This window comes from Athene cunicularia (genome assembly GCF_003259725.1).
Source record: "Athene cunicularia isolate RWA chromosome 5 unlocalized genomic scaffold, athCun1 chr5_part1, whole genome shotgun sequence".
NCBI lineage: Eukaryota > Metazoa > Chordata > Aves > Strigiformes > Strigidae > Athene > Athene cunicularia.
Genome location: NW_020799101.1, coordinates 38,896,934 through 38,914,247, shown reverse-complemented (window position 1 = coordinate 38,914,247; position 17,314 = coordinate 38,896,934). Strand labels below are relative to the sequence as shown.

At 47.1% G+C, this 17,314-nt stretch overlaps 1 protein-coding gene across 2 annotated transcripts in view; it reads right to left on the bottom strand.

Annotated features, from left to right (window-relative positions):
* Positions 1 to 3,560: 3,560 nt before the first annotated feature.
* The window catches only part of RGS6 (regulator of G protein signaling 6), a 274,836-nt gene continuing 261,082 nt past the window's right edge, over positions 3,561 to 17,314 (bottom strand). For both annotated transcript variants that reach the window (XM_026850080.1, XM_026850082.1), the window contains one exon: positions 3,561 to 6,660. In XM_026850080.1, the coding sequence (XP_026705881.1) occupies positions 6,610 to 6,660 (51 nt within the window). In that variant the 3' untranslated portion in view covers positions 3,561 to 6,609. The remainder of the gene's footprint in view (positions 6,661 to 17,314) is intronic.

Genomic DNA, 17,314 nt, shown 5'->3' with positions numbered 1-17,314 from the left:
CGCAGATCCCATCTACCTTATGGGTGCTCCTCATGCACTGGCCACCACAGCCCCCCCATGTCCCCCCACGGGACTCCCCTCCAGCTGCCCCCAAGGCCCTGCCCTCTGCCAGCTCTGGAGAGAAGCGGTGAGCTTCTGGTGTTGGACAAGTCCCCACGGACAGAACATGCTGTCCCAGTCTGGATGCTTTCAATCACACCACGGGGTTAGGAGGCCCCCTCAGACTTTTTCTCCTTGTGTAGGAACATCCCACAGTGCCTCATCTTTCTGTGTTTGGCCCCAGATGACCTCTGAAGAGCAGAGTGTGGCATTTCAGAATCCCAGATGCTTTTAGGGGAAATGATGTGTTGTATAAAGCAGCATTTGAATTTTTTTATCTGATGTGCCTTAATCCACGTGGCATCAGACTCATGCTGAATTATGACAAGAATCAGACACCCATGGTGCTGAGCTGTGATGCTATGCAGCATACGGGAATAACTTGCACGTGGATGGACAGGAGAAATCTTGACAAGGATTCAAAAGGGAACAATTACTCCTGAAATTCCAGGCCAGATGAGAATTTCCTAGTCCACCCATAGAAGGTGCTGCCTAGGGCTGGCTGTTGCCTACTATTTATGGAAGGATGGCATGGTTTAAGTCCCCAAAGATGAGAGAGGGAAGCCCAGTTTAGTATTTCTGCTGACAGATAGCAATATTCAGGGATCAATACCAATGTCACAGAGAGTGTCCTCTGCCACATGAGATGTTCCAGGGTATCTTCTTGTGTCCCCAGATGGGAATGCACTGGTAAATCCAGTGTCATCGCTGTCAATCCCGTGTGGATGACCTGGGCACTTTTGACCATCTCAAACAGCATTAGATTCCTTCATGTGCAACTCATTTGAGCCCCCAGCCTGCAAATTGCTCCCTAAATTCTGCCCACTAACATTCACCCTCAGCATGGGGTGAATCCACAGTTTCCTATTGCAAATGCAAGAGGGCAACCACACTGACACTTGTGGCAATAGCCATAAATTCACATTAAAAGGCTTCAAGTAATAGCATTGCTGTGTAAAGAGAGCCTTTGAAAAGCTTGCTTCCAAATGCTTAGCAGCAGGATTAGAAGGTTGCTGGCTCTTAGCTGCGAGCTTTGCAGATGCTAGGGGCTGGCAAAGCAAAATCTGTATCACATGAAAAAGTTGATCAGGTCTGACTCTCTCCTGCCGTGAGATTACTTTTCTCACTACAAAGCATTTCTCCTCACCAGTAAGTTCAAAGTACGTATGGGCATGAAGATAGCGTATTGTTCACCAGCCCACTGTTCTGCTGAGCAGCCGCCTCGCTTGTTCTCCATCTCAGGTTATAAACAGTGTTGAGAAGCTGCAAAATTGCTCCCAGCTTAAATGACAAAATCATGATAACCTAGCCTATCTTACCCTACTGTGAGCTTGACTTTAATAATCCTGCTTAATCATTAAACCACAATAAGAGCAAGCCAAGGAGTTTAAGGCAAGAGCCAAGCCAAGGCATATCAGAGCACTCACTGCTCAAAACTTGAACTGAGCACAGTCAGCTAGAGACAGAGAAAGCCGCATAAAGGGATAGCAAAGCTGTTGTGCAAAGGGTCAGAAAGATGCGGCAGAAAATTCCTATCTGTTGGATTGGCTGAAGAAGCCAGAGCCAGCTGTGAGCAGCTCCTGCTAGTCAGGAGTCTGCAGTGGTGCCCTATTTACATCCTTTTCCCAGGAGACCAGGTTGTTATCTAGCACACACACTCCATTCAAGCCTTGCTGTTCACATAGATGCTTTGACTAAACCCTCATGCCTGATGATTATTGAGTCTAACAATGGTCGCTGGTTATCTTCCAGAATGCTTTACCCTCCACTGAAGGGTACAAAGACAGCAAATGGACACACCTATTCTTTGCCCACCATGCTGTGTATTATCTTAGGGCAAACTGATTTTTTCTAAGGATGTTTCATTCAGAGGTGAGGTTATTTTTTTTTTTTTTTTTTTTTAAAAAAAGGAGAAGCGGGAAAGGAGATAAAATTAAAAAATAAAACTTGAGAAGACACACTGCTTCTGTCACTCAGCTGGAGACACTGAGAACAGGGTTAGGCCAAGCCCTGCCAATGGAAGCATCAAGGACTCGGACTGAATCCATCACGATTATTCACGTACGCATGTGTGCATGACAGACAGAACAGATTTGGTCCTTATTGCTTTGACTTTTCCAGGATGCTCAATTTATTTGTGCATTTTAGGAAACAGAGCAGTACAATCAGATGTTCTGTACCTGGGTTTCCCTTCCCCCACCCTAGAACAGAAATAATTATAGGCTAAAAGCATCACCCATGCCAGAAGATGAGAGAGCCAAATCCTTTCCAAGGTAAAGAACTCACCAAAATCACCGCGGTTTCACCTGAGTCAGGACTAACTGAAGAACTTCACCACAGTCTGTGACAATTTGCTGAAGAGACAATGAGTCCATTTTGTATTTTCAGACCAAAACAATAGACTGGATGGGGGTATGCTCTTGCCTCAGCTTCCTTGAAAGCGGGGAGTGATAGCATTGGTATTGCTGAGATCATTCCAGAATTTGGGTTACCGTGCAGAAAACCGACTCATGCTTTGCAGTCCAAAATGGGGCATATTTTGTCTTCATTGTCTTGCTACCACCTCTTGTAGGATTTGACTGCAGCATGGAAGCATCCTGATATAACTTTACAGTGCATCATGTTGTTGTTACTGTAGTAACTTATTACTAGGACACCTTGTGTTATCTTTATTGCTGCAGTACCTGGTACAAATGTACCACCATTTGTCCGCACACACCGTTATTACTGTCTTATTCCCCAAACTAATTTACTGCAGCGTCCTGTTGTGTCTTATTGCTGCATTATCAAAATGCTACTTTACTGCAGTGGCCTGTGTTACCTTATTGCTACATTTATCCTGGTATTATTATGTCAGCTTACTGCCACTTTTTATGGCTGCCCTGCTACCATTTTATTACAGTACTCTATGGGATCTTAGCGCTGAGTTATACTGAGAGTACATTAATCCATTTGCTTTAGCCTAACGCTGTCTGCACAGGCTTGTCGAACCTTTCTAGAGCTTGCCCTGCTGCCGTTTCGCCACAAATACTCTGGATACTCTATTATCCAAGTAACAGTGTACAGCCGTATTTCACAGCCATAGCCCTGTAAGCATGGGAAGCTTTGTAGCTAGCTTGCACAGCATGGACATCATAAAAGCTTTACAGACTGCCTTTCTTTGAAACAATGCCATTTAGAACATAAATAGAGGTGGAAAGCTGATTTCCTACCTCATCTTCAGGACGATGAGGTAGTTGGAAGACATGGGACGCTTATAAAGCAGCAGATTACTGCCTGCAACACTCAGCGGGATACCGGTGAGTGTACAAGAGTGGCATCACTTGGAATAAGCAATGATGTCATTAAAAAGCAAAAATTCAATGATGTGGTTCATGTGGAAGTAGCTACATGTTAGTATCATCATACGTGAAGTAAAAGACATGTGATGAGCAGGTCATACATGTTCCCAGGAGGAGGCCTTGTCTACTCTCATGTTTGTTTTAGAGAAATTTGTCAGGAAATGAGGAGCAGAGCTTTCTTCTCTCCAGAGAATAGGCAGCTCTGTCCGCTCAGCTAGCCATTACTGAGCAGATTAGCTAGCAGGAGTGTGCATTTAAATGGCAAGCTGTTCAGCATCCAGGCCCCCTGATGTACGCCCATATGCATGCTCTCTGTGTCTGTAAAAATTCCTTCCATGCACTCAACTGTTCAAACACAGCATATTCCCCACAGGCAAAACACTGCGGCGGCCAAGACGACGATGGTCCTGCAGGGACGGAGCAGGAAAGCCAGAGCAGGGCGCTTTGCTCACGGGGCAGCAGCACATCTCCAAGTTAAAGCCTGGCATTGCCGCTCCCTGCACAGACCATAACCCAAATTCCACCTGTCCTGTGCACCCACCAGCATCCTCCAGTCCTGCCCACATGTGCCTTTATGCTGCAGGACACTGAGGAGTAGCTCCATGGAGCTACCCCATCCTTCCCCCAGGAGGAGACCTGTCCAGTGTCAGGAACTCACTCAAAGCAGAGACCCAGACCCCCCCGGCAGCACTTCCTCATCGCTGCATCTTGCTACAAACCAGAGTTTCATGCTTTATGCATGCATCCCGTTCAGGAACGCTCTGCACAGCAGTTTGCGGGTTCACAGGACAGACCTCCTGTGGGAAATGCCTCAGCCTAGAGGCTGGCTAGCCCTGGCAGTAGAGTAGCTTGGGGTGTGAGCAGCTGTGGGTTTACAGAGCTGCAGTGACGCATGGCAATGGTGGGTTTGACACAGATAAAAACACCATCAATGAGGCTCTGAGAAGAGCCAGCCTTTTCATTTTCCTAGCGACAATGTCAGGGGACACGTACGAATGTGCATGAGTAGACAACCAGGCCTGGTACGCAAAGACCCACTATTACCCGAGGGGACCCTCTGGCTGGGTGAGCAATAGAGGACAAACGGGTCCTGCAAGGACAGATGCATGACAGTTTGGAGGGGATCTAATGCCCCCCCTTCAGCGGCAGGACACCACATGAACACACAGGCACAGCCACGATGGTTCTGCAGCCCTGGAACTCACTTGCGTGTCATGTATGTGTAGGACGGACTTGGTCTGAAGACAGACAGCAGGCTGTTCATGGGAACAGGCCCGTGTAAAGGAAAAATATCATACTTGGTATTCTACTGTACATTCATGCAGGTGTAGAGTTCTATGCACCGTAGGTAAAATTGATAATAGTTTTCCAGGGGGGAAAAAAAAAAAAAAAAAAAAAAAAAAAAAAGGTAAAGAGGGAAGGTACTTTTTCTGACAGAAATTAGGTTGGCCTGATTTTGTGTATACATAGGCCTTAGATATTAGAATAATACTTGCTTCAGAAGTGAATGTTGTTGATAGCCAGCTGTCTACTTAGCTAGATGGTTTTGCCTAGGTAGGAACGCAAACTCATAGCCATATAGCAATTTCTACCACCTGCACAAAAAGCCAATTTGCCTTGGCATGAGTGAAGAAGGCCAAAAAATGTCTATTTTCACATATGCTTCAGATCTGAACTGCTTGCAAAATACAGGAGGTTTTGTGGCACAAAGTCAACTGAGTCTTGAAATTTCCATACATAGGCAATATACTGTATGTGAATGCAGTCCATTTTCCTATCTGTAGTTAGTATGTGTGGGGTTTCTAATTAAAGTCACTTCAGTTCTGTGCTCATCCTAGCCTTCATACCCCCAACAATTTGAAACAAGCTACTGGGTCACCTCTTGCAGTTGTATTCAAGGGCTGTTAAGTCAGATGAGTTTTAGTGGAAGCTCATCTCCTCCAGCAGTACAATTTCACTCTTACAATGGTGCTTCTCAGCCGAGTCAGTTAACCGAGCATTATACCACAGCTGGGTGTGTTGCTGTTTAGGAAAGGTTACCTGGCACCCAGCGCCCTGCCCATTCACACTTTGCTTCTGCTAGTCCCATCTCCATCCGTTCCCTCTTCACTGTAGACTGAATTTTGATACCTGCCCACATCAGAGTTGCCTTTCCCTGTATACACATGAGCAGATTTTTGGCCCTCTGTGATTGGAGTTGGAGTCTAATTCTATCTACTCGGAGTAAAGCTTGAACATCCATCATTGAGTAAGTATGCAAAACCCTAAATAAATAAAAAATCAAATACAGTATAAAACAACTCACTTTTAAATACCGCATGTGTGTGTGTGGTGTTTGTGTGTACATTACATATCTAAAACATGACTTTTTGAGCATCAGGCAGAGTCTGATCACATTTGCACTACACGCACATGCAGAGCGATTCCGCCGACGTCAGAGGACTTGCACCAGGATCAGTCTGACTCAATGGAGCAGATCCTCAGATGATGAAAACCACTCACACTCTTCTGACTTCAGCTGAGGATCTGGCCATCATCTCTCGACCTGCTACATGCTATTGGAGGGACAGCAGGTGATGAACCTAAATAGTGCTTTGTTGTTATTTTTTTCTTCACTGCTTTAAAGGAGGAGAGACATAGGAAAGAAAAACAAAGTCAATGAATCTGCAGGAGAAATGCATTTGAGATTTTGTGAGAAGGAGAAGCAGCTTCCAGCAGATATTTTATTGGATCCAGATGGCCACAAGAAAGGGAGCAAGTGAGATTGCGGCGCCATCTATTACAGCCATGTTTGTGCCGGGGAGAGAAGAGATGAAGGAAAAATACCGATCCCTCTCAGCTCTCCTTTCTCTAAGTTGTGGCTGGGTCTGTTTCCTTATAGAACAAGACAGCAAGCCCTTGCCTTGTCGACCTTCTGCATACAGTTAAGCGTGTTCCTCCAAACCCCGGTTGGAAACAAAGTACCTGCACAGAGCTCGCTGTCCTTACAAAGCTGTGCAGGGAGGAAAAGTGTCGATGTAAACTGTGAAGAGAGGTGCTCCCCCGGCACATGGCTCTCCGCTTGCACTTGCTCAGGCTCTGTTCCCCCCGGGAATCTGCTCTCCCCGAAATGCCCCGTCCCCGGCAGCGGTCCCAGGCGTCTCTCCCGCGGGGCAGTCGGCTCAAGCCGTCAGGAGGACTGCATCAGGCCCGTGAGGCGCTTGCTGGCCAGAGACTTACCCTAGAGGGAGGGACAGACAGACAGACAGACAGACAGAAGAGACCCGGAGGTGTGAGTGATGCTGTGGGATAGCTTGGCTGCGAGTGAGGGGAGCGGGGTGCATGGCTGCTCATCCCGGCCCTGCCCACAGGGATGCCCCCAGAATTTCAGGTGCCTGCAGCTTTGCCCCAGGCACGTGGTTTGGCAAAGCGTTGTGGCTAGCAACGTCCAGGTGGCTATCGTTCAAGGGCATGCTGTCTGGTGAAGATTTTTCCTTTCTCCAGTTACATGGGAACTGGTGAAAGCAAAGTCCTGCTGGTGCCAGGCCACCGCTCCCATGCAGAGCCCTGTCCCAGGCCGGGCAGGGCTGCAACCCTGAAGCTGCAGTGAAAGCTGGGACATCACTGCCTGTGAATCAGCATCTCCTGCACAGCGTACACCATTAACAGATCTAGGAAAAAAGTCCTTTCAGAACTAACTTAGCCTGTCCCTGCCCTCGTCCCCACTTCGTCCACTCCTTGGTCTCTTGTCTCCTCGGTCACTGCTTCCTTGCCCACTCCTGCCCGGCCTCCCTGCCTTCCCCACGCTCCCCTCCAGGCCACCACGCAGGTGCGTGGCTGTGGCAGCCTTGCTTGCACGCTGTGGGCACCCACGTGAGCTCTCCCACTGTCTGGCGGGACCAAGGACCAGGGAGAAGGTCACCTGCCCATCTGAATCCCTTTGCTGGCTTAGGCCACGCAGTCACTGCTTTCAGAAGCAAGGGAGGACCCACAGCTGGGCTTCTCCATTTGCAAGCAGTAGGAAGGGTATATCCCCACAGGGGATATTGATGGCTTTGCAATTACTGATGTAACAGTGAAAAATTGTTTCAGGTATTGCACCAGTTGCTGTGTTCCTTTGGTGAGTTTTCCTCTTGAAAAATGATGTTTTTCTTAAAAGAAAAAAAAAAAAAAAAGGCTTGATTGAAATAAACATCCAGGGAATACCAGAGAGCTGTGGAATACCTAGCAGCTCTTAAACAAACTCCCCTACGTTACTATATTTAGCCAAGATTTCCTTCGCAATAGGAAGTCTTACTAACTGCTGTTTGAAAGAGCCACAAAAAGAGCAAGAGAAACAGATTATACAGTGAAACCGAGTATGTGCAAAATGTAGGAAATTTTGAAATGTAAAATTTAGCAGGTTGTTTGAAATAAGCCTCGTTTAACAAGTTAACACCCTAACAAAAAAGGAACATCCACCCACCACCCCCCTTTAATTTCTAATCTCATCCCCTTTAGGGCTGTTCCAGGAGGATGTAACTGTTCCCTTACAGAAGTCTCATTTTGTTATTCAGATGTGCGCCTTTTACCAAATAATTTACTCAGCTGCACAAACACATACTGCCTAATCTGGCCACTTTCTGTACATCAGCAGTTGTCTGCTGGAAACCCTGTCGTCATTCGGACTGTCCTGCCCAGGATGAGAGCACCACAGTCACGCCTCGCACCCAGGTCACAGCTGGGGAAGGACCAGCTCCCTCCTGGAGCTCAGAAGAGATGCCAGCACCGCTGACATTTAAGGCATGCATGCTTTCTTATGCTATAAATCAAATTCTTGATTATTATTTTTTTTTTTAAATACATTTCTGGGAAGCTTGTCCCAGTATTTCCCCAGGAGGTGGCCAAGTCTTCTGCGGGGCAATACATCAGTGCTTGGGGGGCTGCAACCCCAGCTGTCATTTTGCTGCTGCTATGGAATACCAGAGAAAGAGAGCTAAGGAATTATCAGTTCCTGGATCCCATTTATAGGAAAAACATAAAGATGTGGATGTTAATTTCTGGAAGAATAACATGGCTGGTTTTAGGGAAAAAAAAAAAAGTTAGTTTCCACCTATATTTGGATACTTCCTCAGGAAAAAACCCATATAAGCTTTGGGTTTGTAAAATGACTATTCAGTGAGACTCTAATCTGCGACAGGCAGTTTCTCTTGTTATCTTCTCACAGGCAGGCGGCTTGGGGGTACGCCAGCTCCCTGCGTCAGGGTCCAGTGCGGGTGAGGAGCAAATGCTGGTCCACATCCAGCCCTGATATCAACATGCACGTGTTCAAAGTGGGAAGGGGGAAATGCCAGTGCTGGGCTGGGCCAAGGGGAGGGAGCAGCTGACAGAAAGGCTGCCTTGGAGAAGGTGGTGGGTCCGAAACGAAGCCAATGGCTGTGGTTTCCGCAGAGCAAATGCTCGCTCACGGGTTTCCCAATGGCAACTGCTTCCCGTCGCAGGCAAAGGCGGTGGGCTCCATCTGCAGCTCTCCCACCTCGCGGGAAAGGCGTTAGCCCAGGAACCCAGCTCCAACGGCTGGCTTTGCTGCAAACTTCCCGTCTGCAGGCTGGGATGAGTCCCCAGCGTGGAGCCTGGCTGCCCAGGAGGATAACGGCGCCAGGGAAGTGTGAGGTGCCGAACAGCCTCACGCACGGGGACATGCAAACAGATGGGTGTGAGAAGCTCTGTTTTAAGACAGCGAGAAGCAGGCAGTGATATTGTCTGCGCAGCTGTTGCGTCCACCTCTGTGATAAGACAGATGGCGAAAGGATCCCTGGAATCACACAGAGGGTGAAATTTTTGGCTACAAGCAAGGGTGCTGGGGTGTAAGCGAGTGTAATGTTCAGCTTTGGTACTTTACAGTGCCCCCCAACTACAGGAATACTGATGTAGGGGATTTTGTTTCAATTCAATGCAGAGACAAGCATCAGCCTCTGAGCAATACGAATAACTGCAGGCTGGGGGTGGATGGGATGCAGGCATCTGATTTGGGATTCTCTCATCTTAAACATCCTCATTAAAATAAAGAGGAACAGGAAAAATCTGCATTTCATTAGGAAAACTGGTATCTGCTTCCTGTTACTAAAATAAACAATAAGGGAGCAAAATGTTGTGTCACAGGTGGAAACGCTGGATCCACTTGCTAAAGTAAATCAATATGACTCAGTTGCTTTCACAGAACTGCTGCTGATTTACACCAGCTGAGGGGCTGGTCCATGGGCATCTGTTTCAGGTTTAGCCCTCCAGGGCTTCTTAGGCACGGAGTCCAGGTTTGTGCTAGCCGACTGATGAAAGCCAAAGCACAGCACATGTGACAGCTCCTTTGGGATGGCACAGCAGCTCACTGCCAGCCTGCCCGACCCCTCCCCAGGACCCCCAGCCTGTCAGGCCAAACCCACCCGGCCCTGCTCGCCAGGAGGGCATCCATGGCCAGACACTCTGGGATGGCACCAGCGGGCCTTAGTGTCATCGTGGTCCTGCGTCAGAAAAGAGGCGTTTGGGTGACCAGGAGAGGGTGGCCTGTGTTTGCCTTGAGACAGCAGAGGTGAGGCGCACCCCTCAATTTCTTGCAGTCCTGCGACCCTTCCCCTGAGGCTTGTGGGGCATGAGTGCCTGGCTCAGTCAGGTGAAAGGCTTCTCTGAGAAGTTGGAGGTGGCTAAATCGGGTCGTAGTTGGGTACAATACATGCCCAAAAAGTTCAGGCCCAAGAAGTCATGTTGGGTCTTACCTGACACTCAGCTGGAATACCCTTGGGGAGATCTTTGAGTGAGGAATTTTAGGATTATTACAATGTGGAAATCTGGCATAAAGAACAACTAGTTTCTGTAAAAAGGTTCAACCAAAATGAATTTTCTCCTTCCACGTGTCTTCATTTAGCATGAAACCAGTGAGTGCCCCCACATTTCTACCTATTCTTTTCCCACTGAAGGAAAATGTCCACAAGTCCTGCTTTATTTCCAGGAAAAATTTCATCTAAGCTGTGCTGACAGGGAATTTGGAAAGCTTATGATTTCAAGCTCAGCATGACTATAGTGCTTCTTCTACTCTGTCATATGCATATGCTGAATAACTTAAGGCAAGATTAGAGTGGATGTAAGGAATAAACTTTTTACATGAGGTTTAAAGCTTATAAAGAAATTCCCAGTCCTCCAGTTGCAAAATATTTGTCACTATTAATTAGGGTTACGACAATTAAAAACCCAGACTGTTGTTGCCCAAACAGCATAGCACAAGCAGTAGGGCATATGTTGTAGGGCATATGTTGTGTGTCTCGGATGCAGGAAGGCTTTCTTTTCTCTCATTCCCTGCAAGCAGCTGAGCTGTAACACAGCTTTCAGGCAAGGATCACTTGCGGCTTCACCGTGTCTTGCTAAAGGTAATGTCCAGTTCTCTCCATGCAGCTGAATGAATTTTTTTTTTTATACCCCTGAACACTGGCGTGACAGGAGCCTCAGTTTTTAGAAGTGGTGTAAAAATCTGAATTTGGAGTAACCCAAGGAAAATGTCAGGGAATTCTTAATAAACCTTATGAAACTGCCCCCCAGAATCTGAATTCCATGTACTTGGCCCATCCTACTGCTTGGCTGCACGTCAGGCAGAGGACCAGACCTCGGCACTTGTGGACCATCAAGGGCTCTCACTGAGGCTCAGTGAAGTGAAGATTAACCTGTAGGTCACGGGAGATGCTTAGCATCTTTGATGGCTGAGCCTTTGCTGAGCAGCTACTAAACTAAAGTGTAAAATGCAATTAGCAATTATTTTAACGAAGCAGAATTCAGCAATTTAACGTAGGCAAGAAGCCAAGTAAGAGAGAAAAGAAATATGTCTGGGATTTGACATGAAAAGGAGACAGCACTCCTTCTAAACCTCCTGTATGAGCCACCAGAGTTTCCATCTTGCTCTTTGCTTATATCTACCAAAACCAGCACTTTGCACAGTTGGGAGAGAGGGCAAAGGCTACGAACTATCTGTTTTAAACAATTTTAAACAGAACGTTTAGTTGGATTCAGTACCTGTGGTTTCACACAACGCTAACGTGCTCTGCCCAGCAGAGAGTGCACTTCGTGTTATCTAGCATGCAGACATTCACCACCAGCATGCACGAGCCAGCATTCCCATGCATGTTGCCAACAACCTACCTGAACACCCAGGCAGGATTTATCCCCTGTGGAGCTTTGTGGCTACAGCAATGGGGGACAGGAGCCATGTGGGGAGCTTCTGGTATGGCAGTACAGGCTCTCCTTTCTGCCATGTCAGTACCGACCAAAGCGTTTCCATGCTGACTGGCCACCTCCCACTCCATCTGTCAGCTTAAGACTTTTCCATAACTGACTCCACTTCTTGCTTTGTACCCCTCTTCGGCACTCAGGGCTGTCCTTTTCCCAGACTGTTGTCCAATCTGCTCCAAACAGAAGCACCACCTTCCCGAAGGAGAAGCCATCTCCTGGGGAGCGGCGTTGCCCCCTCCCTCGGTGAGACCACCAGCAGAGAACTGGGGTGTGTCTGCACCTCCACCAGAGATGAACAAACCCTACTTCCATCAGCTTGAATTTGAGTTTTTTCATATGGTGACAGGCACTACTCAAATCTCCTACATTATAGCTAATGCACTACAAGAACTTTGGCAGCAGGCAGACAACATCCTGCCACCAAACTTTACTTCTGAAGAAAGAGATTGCCAGGGCCCTAGCCCTGCCAGCACTGTTCGGTTTTCAATGTTATATTACACTGTAGATCTCGGGGAAATTTTATTTTGGTGTCATTTAAAAAATATTCTTTTTATTAGATTTTTTCTCATTAAACGATACATTGCAAACGTAAGATAAAGTAACATAAATTAATGACGTTAAATATGAAACAGAGTTAAAACATAAACAATAAAGGAAAATAACTTAGTTCAACACAAAATAAACACAGACACATAAACTATGAACATATATAACATAAATTAGCAGACAAATGCGGTGGATAATGCCACCAATTAAATGCTGACACAGACTGAGAACAGGAGCTGGGAAGTGGCTGTAGAGGGTAAGTAGGGGGGTGGCTGCTCCCAGCGTGCAGGGTCTCACCCATTCTCACCAGCACGGTCTCACGAGTTACCCCCAAACTCCTGCAGAGTGGGCCCCACTCGTCTTGTAAGGCTGGGCTGACATGTTACCTGAGCTTCTCACCATTACTGCCCCTCGCAGCGAAGCGATGCATTAGGTTTTTACATTTGATAGTGCTTTGTTTCTCTCCCAGCTTGTATCGCTAAGGGAACAGATCAGAGCTGCAGTCCAGTTAAAGTTGGTGTTGTCCATACCCATTTTATTTTGTAAGGATTTCCTAGGCTTCCTAAGCGAGGCATTGCACTTTGCTTTGAAAAATACCAGCACACCGCTGCGTATGGCACAAACCAGGAGCTGACACAAGCCCTGTACTCACCCACTCCTAGAACAGCTTTGTAACAGTTGGGGCTCTCCTCTAGTATCCTACCAGCACCAGGAGGAAGATCCTCTTCTGCTGTGGAGCAGTCTGGGGTCCTTGTATCTGAGAATGTTTTTGAGCCAATTTTGGCATTAGTTGAACCATACTGATGGCTTAAACTTACCACACAGAAGGAGGGCCCTTCAGCACAGCCCTGCCAGGTGGGCCTTGGCCTACAGATCCAGGGCTCGTCCTTCCCTCCAACAAAAAATGGGAAGACAGACAGGCACAGATGGATCACTGCAGTCAGTATACAGTGGTGTAGTAGAGTGTTTTTTCAAGCCACCTCAGAAAATGCCCTTACTGCATGCCGTTAGTCTAGCTCTCAGGCAGGGTGCGGTTCTGTTCTTCCCTTTGTGTGCAACCAACTGTTTGTTTAACTGCCTTCAAGGGGGACTGTGAACCAGATATGTAAATGTCTTGCACAGTCAGAGGAAAACAGAACCACCACTGAAATATCAAACCCCTCTGGACTATCAGAGTAAGCTTGGCTGAAATTGCAGCAGGGGCTAAGCCCACCCTCCCCTCCCAAACACCTTGCTAAGGTCCTGGTTCAGTACCTGCAGCTAGCAGCTAGACCTGTCTGTAGTGGAAAGGTATCAACTTTTATCTTCCAGAGTTTGTATGTGGCTGGAATAAAAGACAGTAAATGAATAGTAAGTGTGTCCTGAGCTCCACAGAGTGCCTTTCATCCAGAAGGATCCCAAAGCACTTCACAAACCATACACACAGGGATCATTCACCCGCTGCTGGAAGGTAGCGACCTCAGGGGTGAAAGGCAGCTGTCGTTCTGCAGCACTACACAGCGGTGTTTGCAGGAAGGGAAGAATAACTTATCCACTAGAAACGATAAATACTTATCCTTCAAAGGAGCCCCTGCACACAGAACTGACTATGCAGCACACATGCAACACATACATCCCAGCACTTACCAAACTGACGAGCGTGCAGCGTAAGCCTACGCAGTGCAGGCATTTTCCAGGTAAGGTGCTGTGCCGATACCAGGAATAGATGTGACGTATTCAAGTGTGCAGCAGCCAGCCAATACATGTGCTGTACAGGCCACACACCCAGGCCTCCGCAGTGTCAGGTGCTGACACTGACTAGTTATCGCACATAAGAGAACAATCAAACAGGTTGTGGATGTTGACTGGATCCCCTCACACCTTGGGTATATTCTGATGCTTTCCATCACCTATGTAATGCAAGTACCTTTTCCCAGCAAAACCCAGTAATTGTTAATGACTGGAGTAGTGGAGCAAGGACATTTTCCTTTAAAGTAAAATATCTTCCAGAGATAAAAATAAACCTTTTCCCAGATGTCTTTTATTGGTGACATATCTAGAAAACTCTGGCATCCATTCCTACATCCTTCCCTTCTAGCTGTTCTGATATCCACTTCATTAGCATTTCAGTGCATCACCTTTTTATACTTCCCAGTTTTTCAACCACTATTCTCTACCCATAATGGCTTAAACCTTTGTCTTTATTATATTGCAGGTCATGAATACTTTCCATGCCTTCAAATGCTGTTATCTATTTATGCAAGCTGGTAGAGATGGGAAAGTGAAAAACTGGGAAAGCTGGTAAGTATATGACAGTTCTATGAGATTATCAAGAGACCAGTTAAAAAGAGAGCCCCGATGGTATCAGGCAGCAATTCTTTCTGCAGCCTTATGCCTTCTTCACTGTGTTCATGGTTAGTATTTGTAATACATCACAGTGACACACAGCTGTGCAAAATATCAGGCAGTTCACCTGAGAAAGATAAGATCCCATCAACACATTTCATGTGTGTGACACCATACTCATGAATAGGAATAGGACCAGGACAGTTGGACTCTGATCCAACAGCAGACAAACTCAGAGGACATATAAACCAGCATGAGGTGGTAGCAGTGGCCAAGGGATGAAGCTGAGGATCAGGAAGATGGAAAGTGGCAGCAGGGAAGAACAACGGTAACAACATGGAGCTGGAAGAGTATGCTGACAGCATCTACAAGGGACAGCCAGGCAGGCAGGGTAGACACGAAGGCTTTCACAGCTGTGTATTGAAAATGAATACATACGCGTGGAACTGAAATTAAAATGTGGGAGTTTGGGTTTCACTGGGTACTGAACTGGGATGCACTTACAGTCCTGAGCATCCTGCTAGTTTGATACAACATAGCCAAAAGATATCAGAAAGCTAAAGCCAAGGAAATGCTATCATGAAAATGCCTGTTTGCACCACTGCAAGGAGGAGGAGGGTGTTTTAGGCTCCAGACAGAAAGCATCCTGGCCACTGAGAAGGACAACTACATCAAATACAAAATCTTCAGTCCTATTTTCATTCCTGGAAAAGTCATCCTCGCATGAGAAACCAAGTGGGATGCTGTCTCCACAGTCATTGAGGATGTAATGTGGGACTTAGACTACAATGCTTTGTATGCTTAGAGAGCATACAAACCCACCCTGCTGCTGCTAACGCCAGGAATACAGCGGCTCCTGCTTACCAGGTTCTGCCTTCTGCCTACTGGAGCTCTGCCTCCGATGGTTAATGAAGCTGGGCCAGTCTTTCGATTCAGTTATTCACCTTTGTCTGGGAACTGAGACAATCTTCAGTGTTCATTAACTTGCTGTCCCGTACAAAATGTTCCATCCATAATCATATTCTTAATCTACAGTCTACTTCCCACGCAGCTCAAACATAGACCACCTCTTCCTTCATCTTATTCCCTTTCTGCACTGAGTTGAATTTACCACTTGGAAAAGCTCCTGGTTTCTTCATACCTGACTCCTCAATACATTCCACACCACATCTCTCTATCTGATGTCTTCTATTATGCTGACTTTAAATTAAATGTCCCAGTTCTTTTAGTCTCACTACTGTACTGGGTCTGGCTGAGCTGGAATTGGTTTCCCCTATATCAGCCCTCACGGTGCTGTGGTTTATGCTGGGAGCAGGCAGGGTGTTGATAGCGCTCTGGTGTTGTGGCTCCTGCTGAGCAGTGCTTACACAGCACCAAGGCTTTCTGACATTCTCCCTCTCCCAGTGGGACGGGGTGGGCAAGGTCTTGGGAGGGGACACAGCCAGGACAGCTGGCCCGAACTGACCAAAGGGCTATTCCAGACCATGTGACACCTGCTCAGTATAAAGCTGGGAGAAAGGAGGAAGGGGGTGGGGTCACCCTGGGTCCTCCGAGGCAACCACTAAGTGTATCGGAGCCCTGCTCCTGAGAAGGCCCCACATCGCCTGGTCATGGGAAGTAGAGAATAAATCTGTTTTCTTTTTTTGATTCCAAGTGTGGACCTTTGCTTTGCTTTGCTTATATTAAAACTGCTTTTGTTTTACCCACAAGGGTTGGTCTATCTTATCTTCTTTCCCCTCTTTGCCCTGTTGAGAAAAAAAGGGGAAAAGGGGGGAAGTGATAGAACGACTTGGTGGATACCTGACATTTAGCCAAAGTCAAACCACCACATGGGTTCTGCACATGCATTGAGGGGGAAATGGGGTACACCACCCCCTGTCCAATTGAGTTGGAGATCATACTCACCCTGTCCACCTTTGGTTTTTCCTCTCTTCCCTCAGGTTTTTGCTGACTTCATGCTTCTTGAGGAATCATTGGCTTCTGGGGCAGAAATGTTCACCACTTATCAGTTCTCCTCACCTCTTCAGTGGTGAAGGTGCGAAGTCATTAGCAAGGCATGCATGGTGTCTGGCTTACACAATCGAGCCAGTGATTAGCAGTACTTATGCTTGAGGAAAAACATTTTGTTTCACTTGGTCCACATTTACCCCCTTTGCAGTTTATCTAAGGAGTTTGTCAATACAACACGATCGCTTGCCCTTGTTCTTCTGGGGGACTATAACTTCCCAGACATCTGCTGGAAATATAACATGGCAGAACGACACCAGTCCCGGAGATTCCTAGAACGTGTGGGAGACAACTTCATGATGCAACTGGTGAGAGAACCAACCAGAGAAGGTGCCCTGCTGGATCTCCTCTTTGTGAACAGAGAAGGGCGGGTGGACGACATGGAGGTTGAAGGCCGACTAGGGCACAGTGATCATGAAATAATAGAGTGCTCTATTCTAAGAGAGGTCAGGAGAAGGCTAAGAAGGACTGACATCCTGAACTTCAGGAGGTCTGACTTTGTCTTGTTTAGGCAACTGCTTGAAAGGATCCCTTGGGAGACTCTCCTGAAGGGTACAGGGGCCCAGGAAGGCTGGGCACTCTCTAAGAAGGAAGTGTTAATGGCTCAGGAGCAGGCAGTCCCCAGGTGCTGTAAGAGAAGCAAACACCAGAGAAGACCACCCTGGCTGAACAGGGAGCTGTGGCTGCAACTCAGGGAGAAAAGGAGAGTTTACAGCCTTTGGAAGAAGGGGCTAGCCACTCACAGTGATTACAAAGACACTGAGAGG